General features: G+C 45.8%; 1 protein-coding gene and 1 non-coding gene across 2 annotated transcripts; both read left to right on the top strand.

Moving 5' to 3' along the window:
• Positions 1-2,263: 2,263 nt before the first annotated feature.
• On the top strand, positions 2,264-3,353 carry LOC109778982 (uncharacterized). The gene has a single exon (XM_020337562.4). It carries the CDS (start codon positions 2,431-2,433, stop codon positions 3,043-3,045), a length of 615 nt encoding a protein of 204 aa, XP_020193151.1. The 5' UTR covers positions 2,264-2,430; the 3' UTR covers positions 3,046-3,353.
• An 863-nt stretch (positions 3,354-4,216) lies between these two features.
• On the top strand, positions 4,217-4,288 carry TRNAP-AGG (transfer RNA proline (anticodon AGG)). Its single transcript has one exon. It is a non-coding gene; the product is annotated as a tRNA-Pro (tRNA).
• The last annotated feature ends 19,017 nt before the right edge of the window (positions 4,289-23,305 follow it).

Below are 23,305 nucleotides of genomic sequence, written 5' to 3'. Positions count from 1 at the left end.
TGGTATCTTCCTGGAACCCTTCAAAAGCGATTATATTAGTTAATGATTAATCAATTTCAACGTGCTAACCCCATCGCGACCCGGCTTCCTCCCTCCCTCCCCGCCCATCTATCCCTGGTGCGCACAACGCTTTCTTGCACGGCTTCGATTGTGTGCTCGCGCGCTTAGCCGAATCGGGTCACGCCCCACGCCCCCTGCTGCCCCCGCCATGTCAAACCGGGGGAAAGAGACGTACGGCGTATCATATGTGCGCCTAGCTCAGAAACAATTGCTACTACTACAAGTTTGCAACAGCCCTGCCGCTGATAGAATCATTTACAATATCGGATGATGGTGGGGGAAGAGAAATGCGCGCCATGGCGGCGGCCGTGAGAGAGACGTGCTACGTCGCGCTTTCTACCTGCCGATGGTCTCCCTGGCGACGAAGCCGCCCGCCCGTAGGGTACGCGCGTACAGATTGAAGCACCCCCCGAAGGTGCCCAAAAGCGCCTTGGCTTTTTTTGGGTGGTAAATCGATCAGAACCACACTCATCATCTGTGACGTTGACGCACGGTATATATTACACGTCTTAACACGTCCGTAGGTGCGTGGTTCTTTCGAAGGTCAAGCCATCCGTGGTGTATACGTCAAATGTGTCATTTCATATCGTTTTAAAAGAGGATACCTACCGTGTCAAGCGTTTTACTTGTTGATATCTTGGCTACGATTGGGCCATAAATCCACCTAACCTAATCAAACACCCCTATCTTGTCCAAGCTTCGACACCATCGATCTAGGGACAATTAAATAGTAGTGCTAGCTAGGAAGCGGAATGCCGTCGCAGGCAATGCAAGCGAAAAAACGTGTTCAAATCTCGCCATGCATGCATGCGCTAGCTCGTACTCCGAAATTCTTCCCTCGTCTCTTCCGCCGTCAAGTCAAGCCGTCATCCCTCGCCGCGCGCGCATGCAGTCTCCGATCGTGTGCTTGACCGACAGAAAACCCCGCCGTACGAAACATCGTACCCCCCGCGCGCCCTTCGCTACGTGCACGTCACAATGGCATCCCGGCCCCGCCAGCACAATAAACCCCAGCGCGCGCGCGCGCCCACGAGTTCACGCGCGCCACGTCGCCGTGCGCGAGCCATCGCCGGCTGGCCGGCCGGCAGTCCTGCTGCAAAAACAACTATGCGCACGCATGTTTCAACTTGCAATCCGCCACTGGGATAACCACAGCTAGCTGCTCGATCGGCACTGGATCCCTTAGTCGTCGCCATGTGCGAGCTGACTTTGTGGCGGTCCAGGGAGCCAATGGCGCGAGGTGAAGTGCCCCGCGTCTACGTCCAATCCATCATCAACGGGGCACCTCTCCTCTGCTTGCTCAGCCGACGTGGACGGCAAGCATATGAAAATGGCGAGGGGCCGTCGAGTTGGGTTTTTAAATCAGTTTTTCGGGCGGTTTGGTGGCCCGGAGCACTCTACCTTGCCTTGCCCGGTCGTCCTTCCGTTGGTCGGCTCAATCATGTTCACAACATTTGAAAGGATCATGTCATCACCTTGCTGCAAGGCATCCATATCTTCTCGCTTCCCAATATTTGTCCAACATAGTAGATACAAACATGCAAAGAGCATAATCTCAAATGCACTTTTGATCAGGATTTCGTCAAAAAGGCTACTTTGTTGTGCACATTCTAGATTTCCTACCAAACTGCTGAGAGAACAAAAACATACAAGATTTCACCCTTAAGGAAAAAACACATATGTAGCAACTTGGTGACGCTTAAGCACCTCCTTAAGCGTTGCCTTTTCCAACAGATGGTGTGAGTAGATTTTGTCTTGAAGCTGAGATGGGAGAAAAATATCCTCTAGTCCTTCATCCATCCATGTGAATCAAAGGGAGACCACACCGTGGAGTAAAATTTGAAGAACAACATGACACATGTGGTAAGCAATCCAAACTATTCAAAAGAGTAAAATTTGAAGAAGAATGAAAAATTGACCTGAACAATAGGCAACGTGTGGTGGCTACCAAACATCATATTTGTCAGTAAATAAAACCGGGGTATCTCGCACTTCAAATGGGATTGTTCGAGCAGTAAAAAAAAAAGAGATGATGCATGTGTCGACGATAGAGCACAACTAGGGCTGCGGAGAGAGGCGACCACACAGGATGGAACACGAGGCACGTGCCACGCCGCACCACTCTTGTCTCATTCGATTTTGGCCTTTAAAACGCCCGGAGGCGAGGACGCTGTCCATGGCTATATAAGCCATTCTGCCCCCACGGATGATAGAAGATCTGTACGTTTAACCTCTTGCTGTCCCCCTCAAATCATCCGCGTCTGCCTGCCTGCCTGCCGCAAAGTCGCACCTATCCATTACCCCCCGCCGGTACGTAGCTGTCCGTCCGTCGTCGTCGCCGGCCCGTGCGCGCTCGTCTGTTCCACCCCCATGGCCACCACCACGAGCTACGACAACGCCGACGTCCGGCACAGGGCCCTCGGCGTGCACGGCGCGTCGCGAAAGATCAGCAAGCCGACGCCGTCGTCGCAGGCGCAGCAGCAGAACCGGAAGCCGGTCATCATCTACATGGTGTCCCCCAAGGTGATCCACGTGGAGGCCCACGAGTTCATGTCGCTCGTGCAGCGGCTCACCGGCCCGGAGGTCGCCGGGGAGGACGGGCGGGAGAGGGCGTCGACGTCGTCGTCCTCCCCCAGGATCGCGGGGGACAGGGCTGGGAGGGCGGCGCAGCCGGTGCGCGTCAAGGCCCGCGCCCTGAACCGGCCCGGCCCCGCGGTGTCCGTCTCGGTGACGGCCACGAGGCAGCAGCAGCAGCAGAACGTGCCGCCATCGTGGGCGGGGCCGTCGCCGTCGCCGACGACGGGGTTCCTGTTCCACGACCTCAGCCCGCTCCGCGGCGGGGCGCTCAAGGGCGAGGCGCCCATGGTCTCCCCGTGGCTGCACCAGACCAGCGACCATTTCTTGAGCCCCGGCGGCGCGTCGGCGCTCGGCTCGCCGTCCGGCTTCCTCGACATCTTCGGGCCGCTCTCGTCTCAGCAGCAATGATCGGGTCAACCCTCAACCGATGGCGACATGGTCAGAAGTCTTACCAACTCAATACTGCGCATTAGGGTTTCTGCATGATGAACACGCATGCTCGCTCGCTCGCCTCACACACGAGATGATCAAATTGGCCCGGTGTTGTCTAGGCTGGTTTGGCAAGCTGTAAATTATTAGTCTAGGTTCCTGCAGTATTGATTTTATGTGTTTGATTTTGATTTTTTTAACCTTGTTTGCAGTTCTTGCTGTACATTAATTGTAATAACCGGTGCACCCATGAGATATGAAATTGATTTGTTTGTTGATTCGCTTTAGCTGGTGCTGCAAGCTGTGATTGACAAGAGCAGCTGGTTAACTAATGCATTAGGCGTTTGAATTGACAGAAAGATATATGCAGAAATGCAAGATATCCTGGTGCTTGACTGATCACTAGCTAGCTGGACTGCACATATGTGGTTCCATCTTCCCCGTCGTGTACATGCGAGCCACTTCTGCTCGAAGAAATTAAAGCGTGCCGTATTTAATCCACCGGAGATACGGTGATCTATAGCTTGATCGCTGTGTATGTCTATTTTTCTTATAGTTGGCATGCAGTGATTTACGCGCGGCATTAGTCTTTCTGTTGAGGCCTGAACCCTGAGGGGGATTATATATACATTAAGATGAGCTACGTATTGCATAAATGCACTTTTTTTCCTTTAAAGAGCGTGAAAATCAAACTTGGTGATGCTCTTCACGATCTTAGCTCTTTTTTTAGAAGAAAAGGGCTCGAACGCCCCGGTTCCATTGCATGCAACGAAACCACCGAACATGTTTTGTTTTGGAGCTACAAGGCGCGCGGGAAAAAAAACAGCAGAAACGCTGCCTCAGCAAAATGAAAACAGCACACAGTCTACGCTCCCTTAAGGAGCAAAAGAGACAAAGAGCGGAAAGACCACGATCTTAGCTCTTCTGCTAATTAATCACTCAAGGGATCACAAAAACCTGTAGGTCAAGCCCATGCAGGGTTGCACAAAGATCAAAGGCATTGCACACATATACGAACTGCTTTTGCTGACAACACCGGTAATTAATCGATGTGTCTTTTCCAAAGAAGAAGTAATGTACTAACATTGTACGTAGTTGACACCGTGCTTCTCTCTTCTAATAAGGTTACACAGTAAAAATAGACACCATAGGGCATTTGGTCTAGTGGTATGATTCTCGCTTAGGGTGCGAGAGGTCCCGAGTTCAATTCTCGGAATGCCCCTGAGTTTTTTGTCCTTCCTCCCCAAACAAAATCTTCTGTTTACTCCCTTCAACTTCCCCTCCAGCTCACTGAAAGCAGTAGTAGGCTCCGATTTTTTTTCTGCGAGGGCAGTTCTTGGCTCGTTGCAACGATTTAGTTACTGGCTCCCGTTTGGACTTTGCGATAGAATTGAACAGCTTGTGCAGATCAGTCCAAGCTGCCAGTACTGTCTATACTCTATACCCAACGCGGCTCCACTCACAATGGACTGCTCACCAGTTTACAGGGAAGTGCTCCAATGCCTGCCCAACTGCTATACTACAAAAGAAATTGCAGATGCCTCCGACGTGAACCGCGGGTAGCAACAGCAGCTCTTCACAGAAGGCCGAAACCAACCGTCCGTCCCCTGATCTGAACTTATACTTTGCAGCATGAACTCCCACGCCTGCTGGCTGTGCGCCCACGATCAAAACCGAGGTGGTGCGCAGAGGCAGCAGCGACTTGTCATCCTTGACAACGTGTTGACACCTGCAGCTAGCTGCAGGACGATTCGTATCTGACGAAGGCAGTTCTATTTCTATATCTGATTGCAGTGTGTAATTGCGCTTCCTCTTCGGAGGCAAACCTTTTCTTTTTTGACCCTTTCAAATTAGGGAGCGACTTGAGCTTCATCTCAGTCGATTGAGATGGGCAGACGTCAGCTACGTAAGTTGGTTTTTGGGGACGTCAGCGATGCAATTTTTTTTTGAGTTGGGTCAGCAATGCAAGTACGGGAAGGGATATGTCTCGCCTTTTTTTTTTTGAGAAATGGATATGTCTCGCCTGCTACGAGCTAAACGTGGCGCTCGCCTAAGGCGGCCCCTAAAAGCGCCGCCCAGCGCTGAATATCCAGGGCACATACTCCCCCCATCCCATAATGTAACACGATTTTTGACACCACTAGTGTAAAAAATGTCAGACGATTTTTTACACCACTAGTGTCAAAGAACGTCTTACATTATGGGATGGAGGGAGTACTTTTTAATTTTACTTATATTTAAAAAATGGAAAAATAATTTCTAAAGTTATCAAAAACAATCATCACATGTTTAAAAGAATATTTATCCAATGTATAAAATGGGTGCGTAATCTAAAAAAACATTGATAGCCTTAAAGGAAATGTGTGTGACGTTTTAAGAATGTCCACGCCTTTCGAAAAATATTCATGATATTAAAAAATTATATAAGGACGAAAATCTTTTTTTAAGTAAAAAAAGTTTCGAAACATTAAAAAATGTAACATTTAAAATAAATGTTCATGCATTTAAAAAGTAAATGATATTTTCTAAAAATATTGGTGCAATGCCCTAAAATATTTTTTTGTTTAAAAAAATATACGTACCAATCAAAACATGTACGTTACATGTTTAAAAAATCACACATTTCAAAATAGGATCTTGGTATTTTTCATAAAATGTTTATACAATGAAAGGAAATGTTCGTGTATTTTTTAATAAAAATGTTGTGTATCATTCAAAAGAATGTTTCAATGTGTATTTGAAAAAGTTTAACAACCCACTGGAAAAAATATTCAAACCATGTATTTTGAAACAATCACGTATTCAAAAAATGTTCAACTTGTATCAAGAAAATTGTTTCAGATTTATAATAAAAATGTACTGCATGTGTTGAGAAAACTAGACATTTGTTATAAAAGATAAATTAAAAAATCCAACAAAAAACGAAGAAAAAAACACACACAGAAAAAAGGAAAAATGAAAAAAAAGGGAGAAACCCGGAGAGAGAAACACAGGAAAATGTTCATGCATTTCATAAATATGTTCGTGAGATTTTCAAAAAATCTTTATAAAACGTAAAAACAATGTTTGCATGATTTTATAAAAATTATTTGCACCATTTCAAAAATATATGCACATAAAAAATCTATGCACATTCAAAAATATGTTCATTGCATTGATGAAAATTATTCAATGTGTGTTAAAAATGTCACCCTGTATTAAAAAATGTCGAATATGCATTCAACAAATAATCAATGTGTATTTTGGAAAAATGTTCAACCTGTATATGAAAATGTTCAACGTGTATCTGAAACGATCCGCTTATATTTGAGAAATGAAGAAAAGCCAGAAAACAAAAATAAAATAAAATAGTGAAAATTGATATAGAAAAGACTTAGAAAAATAATAATGGAAAACCACAACGAAGCTTCCAAAACCGATTCAAATAGGTCCATAAAATCTTTTGAAAACCGCTCGGAGGAGCTACATAAACACACGTTATGCCCGTCTCGTAGCGCATGTGCTAGAGGCGAGACGAGCTATCGTCTTGCAATAGGCGAGACATAGAAGAATGGATATGCCCCACTTAATGCGAGCTACAATTCGCGCTTGTGTATAGCATGGGATATATGGGCCGACCCAACAGTCGTGCCGCATGTGACAATACCTCACATATATGGTAGAGGAGGTTAAAAGGGCTCTCCTTTTCTAGATGTTCCCAACTAAATCACTCAGACCAGATGGCTTCCCAGCTCATTTTTACCAGCGACACGGGGACATTTGCGGCGATGAAGTAACTAGGGTAGTCTTGTGCATTGTGAGAGGGGAGGAGAATCTCAAGAATATAAATGAAAATAATCCTAGTTCTAATCCCCAAGGTAATGAATCCCACACTTCTGGCACAATTTAGACCCCTAAGCCTTTCCAACGTTCTCTACAAACTTGCATCAAAGTTAGTGGCAAAACCGTTTGAAGCAAATCATTCCTGATATTATTTCAGAGAAACAGCCAACTTTTGTGCCTAGTAGACTAATTGTAGATAATATTATTAGTGCATATGAATGTTTGCTTTTTAAGAAGTGAAGCAAGTTCAAGACAAATAGATTTTGTGCTCTCAAACTCGACATGATCAAAGCCTATGATAGACTCGAGTGGGACTATTTGCATCCTATTATGGTTAAGCTTGGTTTTGCGACATCTTGGATAAATGTGGTGATGAATATGATCAAATTAGTTTCTTTTTCAGTGTTGTTAAATGAGAGAGACCTCTTCAAACCTACAAGAGGTATTCAACAAGGAGCCCCAATTTCCCCTTATCTTTTCTTAATTGCAGCGGAGGGTCTTTTGTGCCTTTTAAAATTCAGTTCGTAGTCATCGCATCTTAGTGGAATAAAAGTGGCTCCGACTGACCCGGTGGTCAACCACCTATTGTTCTTGGTTGACAACCTGCTGCTTTTTAAGTCTAGTATTGAGGGGCTGCTGAATAGTTATTGCCTTGCTTCTGGTTAGTGAGTGAATCATGAAAAATCTTCTGGTTAGTTATTACTTCCGGGACTACTAAGAAATTTTGAATTTTAAAATTTTTCAGTATTTAAAAAAAATCAAATTACAAAAAATGTTGATGAATTTGAAAAATACTACAGGAGTAAAAAATATTCTGAAATGAAAAATAATAATCACGAATTTGGAAATTATTCCATATTAAAAAAGTGTTCATGAATTTTAAAAGTTGTTCCTGGATTTCAAAAGATCTTCATGAATTTGAAAGTTGTTCTCAATTTTCAAACCTATGTCCATCAGAAATGAAAAAATTGTCCATGCACAATTAAAACCATTAATGAATTTGAAAATTGATCCTTTAAAAAAATTGATCATATATTTGAAAATTGTTCTCATATTTCAGAAAAATTATCCCTAAATTTCAGAAATTATCCCCAGTTATATTCCAGAATTCAAAATTCTGCATAAATCTGAATAATACCAGACTTCGAAGAAATCATGAAATAAAAATTGATAAAAATTTCAAAAAAGATGGTCAGATATTTTATAAAATATTACCATTTGAAAAAATGTACATGAATTATAAAAATGCTCACAAATTTCGAACTTCTAAAAAAGTGTTCATGGAAGTAAAAAATGAAAACAGTAAAAGGAGAGATAAAAAAGTATTTTTTTAGGGTAACCAGGGTTTCTTCGAAAATCATAACGAGCGGAATACAAGCAATATCCGGCAGAACCCCTAGCCACAGATGGCGACCCACCTCCAGAGACACATCTTCTTTTGCTAGAGAGTGGGCTTCAAAATTATTTTCTCCAAACTCAAATTGGAAATATGTGAAAGCGAAATTACTAATACTAAGTTTAATAATGTTCAGGGCATGTGCGCATGAAGGCGAAGCTCCCTTATGTTTGTGACGACCTCGAGGCAGCCAAGGCAACAACCAAATTCCGAATGTTCAAATCTTGTGCCAGAGCAATGGCCTCGCAACAAGCATGCGCCTCCAAAATAGTCGGATCAACTAGTCCATCAAAAACTACAGCTGATGAACCCAGATAGTTATCAAAAAAATAGTAGAAAAAACCTATTCAAGGGAGGTCCGTCCTAAAACCGATGGAAGAAAGGCTCGCAAAAGCCCTTGTAATGCACTAGTGCTTCTGGTGTACGAGGTACCTGACTATCCAACGTCCTGTACGAGAAATAGGATCTGCCGCTCCTAATTACCTCAGTCTTTGTAGGCCTCGTGGTCGTCTGGTCGTAGTTGGGCTTTTCTGGTTCTGCTTTTTTTAGGCCTTCGTTGTGTGCGGATGGAACTAGCGCACTGGAAATCCTATTCACTGGAAATTTGTGAACATTTTCTGTATTCGCAAACATTTTTTAGATCACAGACATTTCTGGAGTGCCGGAACATCTTTTTTGAATTCGTGAACATTTGTCGAATGCATGAACATTTTTTTATTCACAAACAACTTTCTGAATTCACAAACATTCAGAAACAACATGAATAGCTCGTACTCCGAATAACATCCCCTTCCCTGTTCCAGTGTGGCCCATTTACTTTGGTTTTAGCCCAGCCAAGTAGCGCCTTCCCCGTTCCCGTGTAGCTCACTTACTTTGGTTTTAGCTCAGCCAAGCAACCCTTCCTTCGTTGTTTGTTATTGAATTTGTTTAGTTCTTTCAATTTGTTTGATATTTTTAATATGATAGTTGAGAATAATAAATGTGAAGCTGAGCTGGTGATGGAATTGAATGTTATTGCATTTTTCTAGATTTTGCAATATGCGTTTAACTCTGTATCAAAATGAGTGGTGTTGGTCCTTTTTTGTATAGATGTCTCAACCCATGATCATCACTTGGAGATGGAGGAAGTTGGCACTCATAGGACCACTCCCGGTGCTTGCAGTTATGAAGAGAAAGCGCAACTAAACACCGTCAAAATTAATTCAGAGTAAAAGGGAATGCGACTTTCTCCGGTACTGCATGATATCATCTAGATTGGAAGTGAATTAGCAGCTAAGTCCTCCTTTGACAAAATTACTGGTATCTTATTTATTGTATCTTATTGGTAATCAGCAATTTCAAACTAATACAAATGTAAGCATGTCTCATAGCGCCAAAGTGGCACATTATTACAATAGTATGATAATTGGCCGTAGACCGATTCTTTTATCAACTAGACTTGGTAATCGCTCCGCCCCTGCTCGGGCCGGGCAACTCAGCTCGTATTGCCTCAGATAATCGCTCCGGCTTCGACTCCTGCAAACATAAAATGGAGCACCTGCAGCGAGTTACCATGTCTTTCATCACTAACATTCAAGCGGGTCAAAAACTAAGAGCGGCAAACGTGAAATGCCAAATTCTAAAGTGGCATAAACAAAATGGTTAAAATCTAGAATGGCATAAGCAAAGTGATCAAAATCCAGAGTGGTAAAACAAAGTTTTTCAAGAGTACTGCACCATTGGAGTTGCTCTAACGCAGGACGCATCTTGCCTGTGAAAAGAAAGTACTAAGAGCAACTCCAACAAAGCGACTCATTTCGTCCGCCCATGTTCGTTTGGGTCAGCGCGGATAGAAACACCGGCCCAACGCGCCGACCCATTCCCAAAAGCCATCCGCTTCGCATTCGCGCCGACCCATTTCCGGCCCAAAATTGCGCCTGAAATGCTTCGCGTCCGCGCCACGCGTCTCCTCGGTGTCTGTCGTGGTCCCACTTGTCGGCCACCCAACTACCGCCCGTCGTCTAATTTATGACGGCCACCGGCACCGGGCCCACTAGTCAGCCAGTGAAAACGTCCTTTTTTAACCCACGCGTGCGGTGGGGGGCGGCCTCATCCACTTCCGTCCACATCTGCACCGCAACCTCCTTCTTGCTTCCTCGCCGGGACACCCCAAACCCTAGCAATGGGCCTCTTCGGCAGCAGCTCCGGCAGCGGCAAGGGCAAGCTGACCCCCGGCGCCTCATCCTCCCGTGCTCCTCCTACCCCTCCTTCTTTGCGGCCGGCGCGTGACCGGTCAGGTCAGCGGCGTCTGCACATCCCGGTGCATCAAGCGCGGTGGCACTGGGAGTACAGGCAACCGCTGCCTTACCCCGACGTGACGCTGCCGCACCACTGGCACCTCGATCCACATCGAATCCCGGTGCCGGCGGTTTTGCAGACACAACGCGCGCACGACGAGGAGGCGCGAAGGCGCCGGGCGCAGCTCACGCCGGCGCAGCGGCATATGCCCGAGTACGCCGCCGACTCTCCCAACTGGGAAACACGAGGAGCAACGGCGGCTAGGCGTCGACGCCAACCTGCAGTTTCCATCGCCGCCCCCGCGGGTAGAGTCGGAGGAAATGGAGGCGGAGGCGGAGTACCAAGCCGCCCTCGAGGAGGCCCTGCAGCACGCGCTGGAGGCTAGCCGGCTCGAGGAGGACGCGCATTGGGATGGACTGGAGCAAGCCCTTGCCTTGTCGGCGGCGGGGGACTCCGTCCACACCCCGCTCTTCGTCCCGCCTTCGCCACCGCCGCCGCCCATCGTCGAGCCCAAGCTGGATCCGGAGCCGACACGAAAGCGCTCCCCGCCTCCACCCACTTGGCCGGAGGAGGCCTACACGTGGACCAGCGAGTACCGTGAGTGGGTGAGCGCGCCTCCGGTCCACTACGCCGCGACGCTGGAGGAGGAGGCGGCCCACCTTGAGCGCTGGAAGGCGCACTGGCTCGCCCAGGAGGAGGCCGACGACAAGCGGCAAATGTTGTGGGAGCAGCAGCTGCGCCGCGACGCGGAGGCACTGCGGTTTGAGGAGGAGGAGGAGCGCGCCCGGCGAGCTGCAATGCCGGCGCCCCAGCAGACGCCGGAGGAGGCTGCCCTCGCAGCGTACCAAGCGGCGTTCCGGTGGGAGGGCCCTGCTCCCGTCTTCATCGACCTCACGGGCGACGATGGTGACGTCAAGGACAAAGGCAAGGCGGATGACGTCTAGGGCAGCGTGCGGGCGCAGACTTTTTTATGTTTTTAATTAATGTTTAATTAGGTTTAAGTGCACTTTGGCCGGCGATTGACCGGCAACTTTAATGTTTAATTATGTTTATTTCTGTGACTTATTTTTTTCTATGCGGGCATATTTGTATCCGCCTTCCGTTGGGCGGTCAAATCGATCCATCAAAAATGCGAACATGCACGTCCGCTAGACCGACCTAACCGGACGAAAAACGGACAAAACGCTCTCGTTCAGGTCGCCACGTTGGAGTTGCTCCAAAGCACAGCACCTTGCGCTGAGAGGGAAATAATGGGGAAATGACTGAACTCACTACTTAAGTCTTGTCAACAGGACAGTTGCGTCGCATGCGTAGCGACTCCGGGGCCGGGACCAACTGGCCCCGCGGCCCGCGCATCGCGCAGAGCAGTCTTCTGGCCACAAGCGGGCTCTCTGGTCGGTGGCTGCCTACTTTTGCTCCGTCTTTACACGCAGCCGTCCTGTCGTACCATATGTAGCCTGCTACTCCTACTACCACTGTGCTTCCATATGCTCTGCACCACATTTTGGGGAAGTACTATGTGCCACTTCTGCACTACTACCGTTATTGTACGCCTTCATATGCTCCGCTGCATGTGCCACTTCTGCACTTCGGAATTGTAGTAGTACTCCTACTTTGAAGAGCGCACAGATATACTATACGGTCCTGCACAAATTCCGGCCCCACACAAATTCCACACTCACCCATCACGGAGAAAGTATGCAGACGGTAATGGACCCTGGCTAAGGATATGTTAAACAAATCTTTTTTTTAGATGGTAAACAACTCTTTACTTTTTGAGGGTAAACAACTCTTTACTGAAAGCCGTGCTAATGATTAGATAAAGGTCATTATTTTGAACGTGCTAATGAGTAGATTTTTTTGTCAAGATGATTATACTTCCTTTGATAAGTAGAGGGTGTGCTTTAATCTCACCCATTGAACTACATTGAACATTTGTAAACTTTGTACGTAAATGGAAATGTACCGAAAGAATGCTTTTTTTATGCTGGTTTATTTTGGATCAATATTTGGCCTTGCTTAGCATTCTTTTTTATAATAAATAATATGTGGTCGTGTGCATCACTGATGTTTAGAGGTCAGAGGTGAACCTCCTTTTCAGAAAAATCTGGTTTGCTCCGATAGGAAATACCACATTGTGATGGCAAGATGTATTTTGATGGATAAATTTTGAAATTAATGATTAGTTATTGAGTTAACTATCGAGAAGGGAGAGAGACACTAATAAAAGTATTACCATCGACTGATAAATGTAGGTTATATTTTATAAAGAAATTATATCATCGAATTCAATGATATAATTTTTATGACATATATTACTTATATTGTTAATTAAAATATGATCAAAGTTAAATCATGCAAAACGAGGGCGCCATGTAAAAGGATAACGGTCTATGTCGGCCAACTGGCGGAAGCGCCGTCCCGGCCGCACGCGCGCCCTCCGAATCGCGCAACGATTCATGCTCGACCACTATGCGCAGGTGCCACGTGGCTGGCGGGGCCCGCTGATCGAAATGTCGAGTTCCTTTTCTTTTCTCCGGGAGGCGGCCTCCTCCACCTGTTTCCTCCATCTCTCCTCTCTTCGCCTCTCACCTCCTTCTTGTTCCAAGGGGTTGGCAGCCTAGGCCGGCCGACCGTCGACGACGTGGGACGCTACTGCGATGCAAGGTTGTTCCCACCTCCCTCTTTACCCTGCTCCTGCGTATAGATTGGAGAGGGAGGAGGCGGGGGTCAGGGCTAGCTGCCGGTCGTCAGCGATGATAGCTACGCCAAGCTGGGGATGACACCACCGCTAGCTGCCAAGGGGCGGAAGCCTATGGCTACAACCGCTGATGCGGCTTGCGTCGAGCAGCATCCCCTGGTGCTAAAACTAACGCATTGCGGGGCTGACGCATGACGTGTCACAACCGGAGGTGCGGTGGGCGGAGGCATCGGCGACCATTTGAGTTGATGCCAGAACTAGCAGTTTGGCGGATGCGATTGTGGTGACCATAGGCTGGAACATGCAACATGACGCTTCGACTATGGTCACCGCCTGCCGAAATTGGTGGTCGCACTGGGTGCAATTTCCTGAGCTTGCGTTGGTTTTTCCCTTGAAGAGGAAAGGGTGATGCAACAAAGTAGAGTAAGTATTTCCCTCAGTTTGAGAACCAAGGTATCAATCCAGTAGGAGACAACGAACAAGTCACCGAATACCTGCACAAACAATCAAACAACTTGCACCCAACGCGATAAAGGGGTTGTCAATCCCTTCACGGTTACTTGCAAAAGTGAGATCTGATAGAGATAGACAAACGGTAAAGTAAATATTTTTGGTATTTTCGGTTTATAGGTCGGAAAGTAAAGGATTGCAAAGGAAGTAAATTGGAAACTAAAATTGTAGATCGGAAACTTATATCATGGAAAATAGAAACTTATATGATGGAAAATAGACCCGGGGGCCATAGGTTTCACTAGAGGCTTCCCTCAAGATAGAAAATATTACAGTGGGTGAACAAATTACTGCGGAACAATTGATAGAAAAACGCAAAGTTATGACGATATCTAAGGCAATGATCATGAATATAGGCATCACGTCCGTCTCAAGTAGACCAACTCCTGCCTGCATCTACTACTATTACTCCACACATCGACCGCTATCCAGCATGCATCTAGAGCATTAAGTGTTGGGGAACGTTGTTGGGGAACGTAGTATTTTAAAAATTTGCCTATGATCACGCAAGATCTATCTAGGAGAACCATAGCAACGAGCGGGGAGAGTATGCCCATGTACCCTCGTAGACCGAAAGCGGAAGCGTTTAGTAACGCGGTTGATGTAGTCGAACGTCTTCGCGATCCAACCGATCCAAATACCGAACGGACGGCACCTCCGCGTTATGCACACGTTCAGCTCGGTGACGTCCCTCGAACTCTTGATCCAGTTGAGGCCGAGGGAGAGTTTCGTCAGCACGACGGCGTGGTGACAGTGATGATGAAGTTACCGGCGTAGGGCTTCGCCTAAGAACTACGACGATATGACCGAGGTGTAAAACTGTGGAGGGGGCACCGCACACGGCTAAACGATCAACTTGTGTGTCTTGGGGTGCCCCCTTGGCCACGTATATAAAGGAGGGAGGAGGAGGAGGCCAACCTAGGAGGGGCGCACCTATAGGGGGAGTCCAACTAGGATTCCCAATCCTAGTTGGAGTCCCCTTCCTTTTCCAAGAGGGGAGAGAGGGATGGAGTAGGAGAGGGAGAAGGAAAGAGAGGGGGGCGCCGCCCCCTCCCTAGTCCAATTCGGACTTGCCATGGGGGGCACCCCTTGAGGCCCTTCTCTCCTTTCTCGTATGGCCCATTAAGGCCCACTACTTCCCCCGGTGAATTCCCGTAACACTCCGGTACTCCGAAAAAATACCCGAATCACTCGGAACCTTTTCGATGTCCGAATATAGCCTTCCAATATATCAATCTTTAAGTCTCGAACATTTCGAGACTCCTCGTCATGTCCATGATCTCATTCGGGACTTCGAACAACCTTCAGACTCATAATACAAATCATCATCGAACGTTGCGTGCGGACCCTACGGGTTCGAGAACCATGTAGACATGACCGAGACACATCTCCGGTCAATAACCAATAGCGGAACCTGGATGCTCATATTGGCTCCTACATATTCTACGAAGATCTTTATCGGTCAAACCGCATAACAACATACGTTGTTCCTTGTCATCGGTATGTTACTTGCCCGAGATTCGATCGTCAGTATCACCATACCTAGTTCAATCTCGTTACCGACAAGTCTCTTTACTTGTTCTGTAATGCACCATCCTGCAACTAACTCATTAGTCACATTGCTTGCAAGGCTTATAGTGATGTGCATTACCGAGAGGGCCCAGAGATATCTCTCCAATACTCGGAGTGACAAATCCTAATCTCGATTTATGCCAACCCAACAAACTCCTTCGGAGACACCTGTAGAGCACCTTTATAATCACCCAGTTATGTTGTGACGTTTGATAGCACACAAGGTGTTCCTCCAGTATTCGGGAGTTGCATAATCTCATAGTCAAAGGAACATGTATAAGTCATGAAGAAAGCAATAGCAATAAAACTCAACGATCATAATGCTAAGCTAACGGACGGGTCTTGTCCATCACATCATTCTCTAATGATGTGATCCCGTTCATCAAATGACAACACATGTCTATGGTCAGGAAACTTAACCATCTTTGATCAATGAGCTAGTCTAGTAGAGGCATACTAGGGACACTATGTTTGTCTATGTATTCACACATGTATCAAGTTTCCGGTTAATACAATTCTAGCATGAATAATAAACATTTATCATGATATAAGGAAATATAAACAACAACTTTATTATTGCCTCTAGGGCATATTTCCTTCAGTCTCCCACTTGCACTAGAGTCAATAATCTAGTTCACATCGTCATGTGATTTAACACCAATAGTTCACATCTTTATGTGATTAGTTCACATCTCTATGTGACTAACACACAAAAGGTTACTAGAGTCAATAATCTAGTTCACATCGCTATGTGATTTAACACCCAAAGAGTACTAAGGTGTGATCATGTTTTGCTTGTGAGAGAAGTTTAGTCAACGGGTCTACCACATTCAGAGCCGTATGTATTTTGCAAATTTTCTATGTCTACAATGCTCTGCATGGAGCTACTCTAGCTAATTGCTCCCACTTTCAATATGTATCCAGATTGAGACTCAGAGTCATCCAGATCGGTGTCAAAGCTTGCATCGACGTAACCCTTTACGTTGAACTTTTTGTCACCTCCATAACCGAGAAATATGTCCTTACTCCACTAAGGATAATTTTGACCGCTGTCAAGTGATCCACTCCTGGATCACTATTGTACCCTCTTGCCAAACTCATGGTGAGTAGGTATGGTACACAACATAGCATACTTTATAGAACCTATGACTGAGGCATAAGGAATGGCTTTTCATTCTCTTTCTATTTTTTGCCGTGGTCGGGTTTTGAGTCTTTACTCAACTTCACACCTTGCAACACAGGCAAGAACTCCTTCTTTGACTGTTCCATTTTGAACTACTTCAAAAACTTGTCAAGGTATGTACTCATTGAAAAAACGTATCAAGCATCTTGATCTATATCTATAGATCTTGATGCTCAATATGTAAGCAGCTTCACCGAGGTCTTTCTTTGAAAAACTCTTTTTTATGCTTTCCAGAAAATTCTACATCATTTCCGATCAACAATATGTCATTCACATATACTTATCAGAAAGGCTGTAGTGCTCCCACTCACTTTCTTGTAAATACAGGCTTCACCGCAAGTCTGTATAAAACTATATACTTTGATCAACTTATCAAAACGTATATTCCAACTCCGAGATGCTTGCACCAGTCCATAGATGGATCGCTGGAGCTTTGCACACTTCGTTAGCACCTTTAGGATTGACAAAACCTTCTGGTTGCATCATATACAACTCTTCTTTAAGAAATCCATTAAGGAATGCAGGTTTGACATCCATTTTCCAAATTTCATAAAATGTGGCAATTGCTAACATGATTCGGATAGACTTTTAAGCATCGGTACAAGTGAGAAAATTTCATTGTAGTCAACACCTTGAACTTGTTGAAAACATTTTTGCGACAATTCGAGCTTTGTAGATAGTAACACTACTATCAGCGTCCGTCTTCCTATTGAAGATCCATTTTATTCTCTATGGCTTGCCGATCATCGGGCAAGTCAACCAAAGTCCATACTTTGTTCTCATACATGGATCCTATCTCAGATTTCATGGCCTCAAGCCATTTTGCGGAATCTGGGCTCATCATCGCTTCCTCATTGTTCGTAGGTTCATCATGTCAAGTAACATGACCTCCAGAACAGGATTACCGTACCACTCTGGTACGGTACCTTACTCTGGTTGACCTACGAGGTTCGGTATTAACTTTGATCTGAAGTTTCATGATCATCATCATTAGCTTCCTCACCAATTGGTGTAGGAGTCACAGGAACTGATTTCTGTGATGAACTACTTTCCAATAAGGGAGCAGGTACAATTACCTCATCTAGTTCTACTTTCCTCCCACTCACTTCTTTAGAGAGAAACTCTTTCTCTAGAAAGGATCCATTCTTAGCAACGAATATCTTGCCTTCGGATCTGTGATAGAAGGTGTACCCAACAGTCTCCTTTGGGTATCCTATGAAGACACATTTCTCCGATTTGGGTTCGAGCTTATCAGGTTGAAGCTTCTTCACATAAGCATCGCAGCCCCAAACTTTAAGAAACGACAACTTAGGTTTCTTGCCAAACCACAGTTCATATGGTGTCGTCTCAACGGATTTAGATGGTGCCCTATTTAACGTGAATGCAGCTGTCTCTAATGCATAACCCCAAAACGATAGTGGTAAATCGGTAAGAGACATCATAGATCGCACCATATCTAATAAAGTATGGTTATGACGTTCGGACGCACCATTACGCTGTGGTGTTTCAGGTGGCGTGAGTTGCGAAACTATTCCACATTGTTTCAAATGAAGACCAAACTCGTAACTCAAATACTCATCTCCGCGATCAGATCATAGAAACTTTATTTTCTTGTTACGATGATTTTCCACTTCACTCTGAAATTCTTTGAAATTTTCAAATGTTTCATACTTATGTTTCATCAAGTAGATATACCCATATCTGCTCAAATCATTTGTGAAGGTCAGAAAATAACGATACCCGCGGCGAGCCTCAACACTCATCGGATCGCATACACCAGTATGTATTATTTCCAATAAGTCAGTTGCTTGCTCCATTGTTCCGGAGAACGGTGTCTTAGTCATCTTGCCCATGAGGCAAGGTTCACAAGCATCAAGTGATTCATAATCAAGTGATTCCAAAATCCCATCAGCATGGAGTTTCTTCATGCGCTTTACACCAATATGACCTAAACGGCAGTGCCACAAATATGTTGCACTATCATTATCAACTTTGCATCTTTTGGCATCAATATTATGAATATGTGTATCACTATCATCGAGATTCAATAAGCCATTCACCTTGGGTGTATGACCACAGAAGGTTTTATTCATGTAAACAGAATAACAATTATTCTTTGACTTAAATGAATAACCGTATTGCAATAAACATGATCCAATCATATTATGCTCAACGCAAACACCAAATAACATTTATTTTAGGTTCAACACTAATCCCGAAGGTAAAGGGAGTGTGCGATGGTGATCTTATCAACCTTGGAATCACTTCCAACACACATCATCACCTTGCCCTCAACTAGTCTTTGTTCATTTTGTAACTCCTGTTTTGAGTTACTAATCTTAGCAACTGAACCAGTATCAAATACCCAGGGGCTACTATGAACACTAGTAAAGTACACATCAATAACATGTATATGATATATAGTTTTGTTCACTTTGCCAACCTTCTTATCCGCCAAGTATCTAGGGCAGTTCCACTTCCAGCGACCATTTCCTTTGCAGTAGAAGCACTCAGTTTCAGGCTTAGGTCTAGCTTTGGGCTTCTTCATGGGAGTGGAAACTTGCTTGCCATTCTTCTTGAAGTTCCCTTTCTTTCCCTTTGCCCTTTTCTTGAAACTAGTGGTTTTGTAAACCATCAACACTTGATGCTCTTTCTTGATTTCTACCTTCGCTGATTTCAACATCGCGAAGAGCTCGGGAATCGTTTTCGTCATCCCTTGCATATTATAGTTCATCACGAAGTTCCAGTAACTTGGTGATAGTGACTAGAGAACTCTGTCAATCACTATCTTATCTGGAAGATTAACTCCCACTTGATTCAAGCGATTGTAGTACTCAGACATTCTGAGCACATGCTCATTGGTCGAGCTGTTCTCCTCCATCTTGTAGGCAAAGTATTTGTAAGAGGTCTCATACCTCTTAACACGGGCATGAGTCTGAAATACAAATTTCAACTCTTGGAACATATCATATGCTCCATGTCGTTCAAGACATTTTTGAAGTCCTGGTTCTAAGCCGTAAATCATGGTGCACTAAACTATCAAGTAGTCATCATACCGAGCTTTGTCAAACGTTCATAACGTCTGCATCTACTCCTGCAATAGGTCTATCACCTAGCGGTGCATCAAGGACATAATTCTTCTATGCAGCAATGAGGATAATCCTTAGATCACGGACCAAGTCCGTATCATTGCTACTGTCATCTTTCAACTTATTTTTCTCTAGGAACATATCAAAAATAAACGGGGAGCTACATCGCGAGCTATTGATCTATAACATAGATATGCTAATACTACCAGAACTAAGTTCATAAAGTTCAATTAATCATATTACTTAAGAACTACCACTTAGATAGACATCCCTCTAGTCATCTAACTTATCACATGATCCAAATCAACTAAACCATGTCCGATCATCACGTGAGATGGACTAGTTTTCAATGGTGAACATCACTATGTTGATCATATCTACTATATGATTCACGTTCGATCTTTCGATCTCAGTGTTCCGAGGCCATATCTGCATATGCTAGGCTCGTCAAGTTTAACCCGAGTATTCTGCGTGTGCAAAACTGGCTTGCACCCGTTGTATGTGAATGTAGAGCTTATCACACCCGATTATCACGTGGTGTCTCAGCACGAAGAACTGTCGCAACGGTGCATACTCAGGGAGAACACTTATACCTTGAAATTTTAGTAAGGGATCATCTTATAAAGCTACCGTCGTACTGAGCAAAATAAGATGCATAAAAGATAAATCATCACATGCAGTCAAAATATGTGACATGATATGGCCATCATCATCCAGTGCCTTTGATCTCCATCTCCAAAGTACTGTCATGATCTCCATCGTCACCGGCATGACACCATGATCTTCATCATCTTGATCTCTATCAACATGTCGTCACATGGTAGTCTCGCCAACTATTGCTTTTGCAACTATTGCTATCGCATAACAATAAAGTAAAGCAATTATATGGCGCTTGCATCTTACGCAATAAAGAGACAACCATAAGGCTCCTGCCAGTTGCCAATAACCTTAACAAAACATGATCATCTCATACAACAAATTATATCACATCATGTCTTGACCATATCACATCACAACATGCCCTGCAAAAACAAGTTAGACGTCCTCTACTTTGTTGTTGCAAGTTTTACGTGGCTGCTACGGGCTTCTAGCAAGAACCGTTCTTACGTACGCATCAAAACCACAATGATTTTCGTCAAGTGTGCTGTTTTAACCTTCAACAAGGACCGGGCATAGTCAAACACGATTCAACTAAAGTTGGGGAAACAGACACCCACTAGCCACCTGTGTGCGAAGCACGGCGGTAGAACCAGTCTCATGAACGTGGTCATGTAATGTCGGTCTGGGCCGCTTCATCCAACAATACCGTTGAATCAAAGTATGACATGCTGGTAAGTAGTATGACTATTATCGCCCACAACTCTTTGTGTTCTACTCGTGCATATAACATCTACGCATAGACCTGGCTCGGATGCCGCTGTTGGGGAACGTAGTATTTCAAAAATTTGCCTACGATCACGCAAGATCTATCTAGGAGAAGCATAGCAACGAGCGGGGAGAGTATGTCCTCGTACCCTCATAGACCGAAAGCGGAAGCGTTTAGTAACGTGGTTGATGTAGTCGAACGTCTTCGCGATCCAACCGATCCAAGTACCGAACGCACGGCACCTCCACGATATGCACACGTTCAACTCGGTGACGTCCCTCGGACTCTTGATCCAGTTGAGGCCGAGGGAGAGTTTCGTCAGCACGACGGCGTGGTGACGGTGATGATGAAGTTACCGGCGCAGGGCTTCGCTTAAGCACTATGACGATATGACCGAGGTGTAAAACTGTGGAGGGCGGCACCACACATGGCTAAAAGATCAACTTGTGTGTCTTGGGGTGCCCCCTTGGCCACGTATATAAAGGAGGGAGGAGGAGGAGGCCAGCCTAGGAGGGGCGCGCCTATAGGGGGAGTCCAACTAGGATTCCCAATCCTAGTTGGAGTCCCCTTCCTTTTCCAAGAGGGGAGAGAGGGAAGGAGTAGGAGAGGGAGAAGGAAAGAGAAGGGGGCGCCTCCCCCTCCCTAGTCCAATTCGTACTTGCCATGGGGGGGCACCCCTCGAGGCCCTTCTCTCCTTTCCCGTATGGCCCATTAAGGCCCACTACTTCCCCCGGTGAATTCCCGTAACTCTCCGGTACTCCGAAAAATACCCGAATCACTCAGAACCTTTCGGATGTCCGAATATAGCTTTCCAATATACCGATCTTTACGTCTCGACCATTTCGAGAGTCCTCGTCATTCTGTGATCTCATCCGGGACTCCAAACAACCTTCGGTACATCAAATCACATAACTCATAATACAAATCATCATCGAACGTTAAGCGTGCGGACCCTATGGGTTCGAGAACTATGTAGACATGACTATTGGGGATATAACTATTGAGTATAAACCGCCCAGGAGGGGCCGGATTATACTCATGATGATTTACCAGTATTAAAACCCATAAAGACATAGAATATGGCAAATTATGAAGGAGACTTAATAAGAAGGGCCAAAGCCCAGAGGTGGGTTAGGGCCCATAGATGTAAACCGCCATAGGTGTATGACTTGTATTGTAAAATAAGAAAGAGTAGATACCGAGCCGGACACGTTTATGAGCCGGCCGGGATTCTGTGAACCGCAGGGCGTCAACCTATGTATATAAAGGGACGACCCGACGGTGGTTTAGGGACAAGAAACAACAGATCGAGAGCCAGGTTAAGCGTATTCGCTCCCTGGTCATCGAAACCCTAGCAATAACACCACAAACTGGATTAGGCCTTTACCTTCACCGCAAGGGGCGAACCAGTATAACTCCCTGTGTCCTTTGTCTCGTTTAACCCCTTTAATTTAACTTCGTTGCGATGGCTCCACGACTAAGTCCTCACACTAGGACATCTGACGTGACAATTCCACGACAGTTGGCGCCCACCGTGGGGCTATCGCACGATGGTTTCAAGTTCTTAGAGGGCAACTTTGAAGGGATCAAGGGGTACACTATGGGCCGGATGACCAAGAGTCATCGTGGCAAGCTCTACATCGACGACGCAGGCTGGGGCCCCGAGGCCGGCTCAATCGAGTACGGGTACCGGGTCCCCTTCAGCGGAATTCACGTCTTCATTAGCAAGATCGACGAACCGGGCCCTGAGCCGGACATCTGCACCGACATCATTGAGACGGCTCAGCGTACGAGACCCGCTCGAGTTCAGCCTGCCATGAATCATGCCTTCGTGGGATTCATCCATGGAGCGGAATCTGAAGGTAGATCGGCATTTGGTGGTGAGACGGTTGTTTACTCTGATGATGAATCGTCCACCGGAGAGACCGAGTCATTGTATCAACTGCAAGACGGCCGGCTTGGGGGCTGTTCCGATGGCGACAGTATTCCGGACCCCTGCGAGCCGCCGAACCGGGTTGCAATCTTCATGGCCGGTACACAGCCCGTGCAGCACTCGTCGACTGCAGCAGAGCTGATTTCCGGGTCAGCAGCGGCAATGGCTGCGGGGGCAGGGGCCCTGTGCGCCCGCCGGCTCAGGTCTTAACTGACTTGTTGGATAAGCTGACAGCGTTGTTGACAACAGTGGTCAACCCGGCGGATCAGGATCAGCATAATGCGGCGGTCACAAAATTGCGTGATGAGATAGCACTGGCAAAGGAGGAGCTGAACACAGAAAACACGAGGATGGCCGAGGAGCGGGAGGCTTTGGATGCTCAGGCACAGC

Source organism: Aegilops tauschii, chromosome 7, assembly GCF_002575655.3.
Source record: "Aegilops tauschii subsp. strangulata cultivar AL8/78 chromosome 7, Aet v6.0, whole genome shotgun sequence".
In the NCBI taxonomy this organism is placed as follows: Eukaryota; Viridiplantae; Streptophyta; class Magnoliopsida; order Poales; family Poaceae; genus Aegilops; species Aegilops tauschii.
The sequence above is the reverse complement of the archived record's forward strand: the minus strand, read 5'-3'. Positions and strand labels throughout refer to the sequence as shown.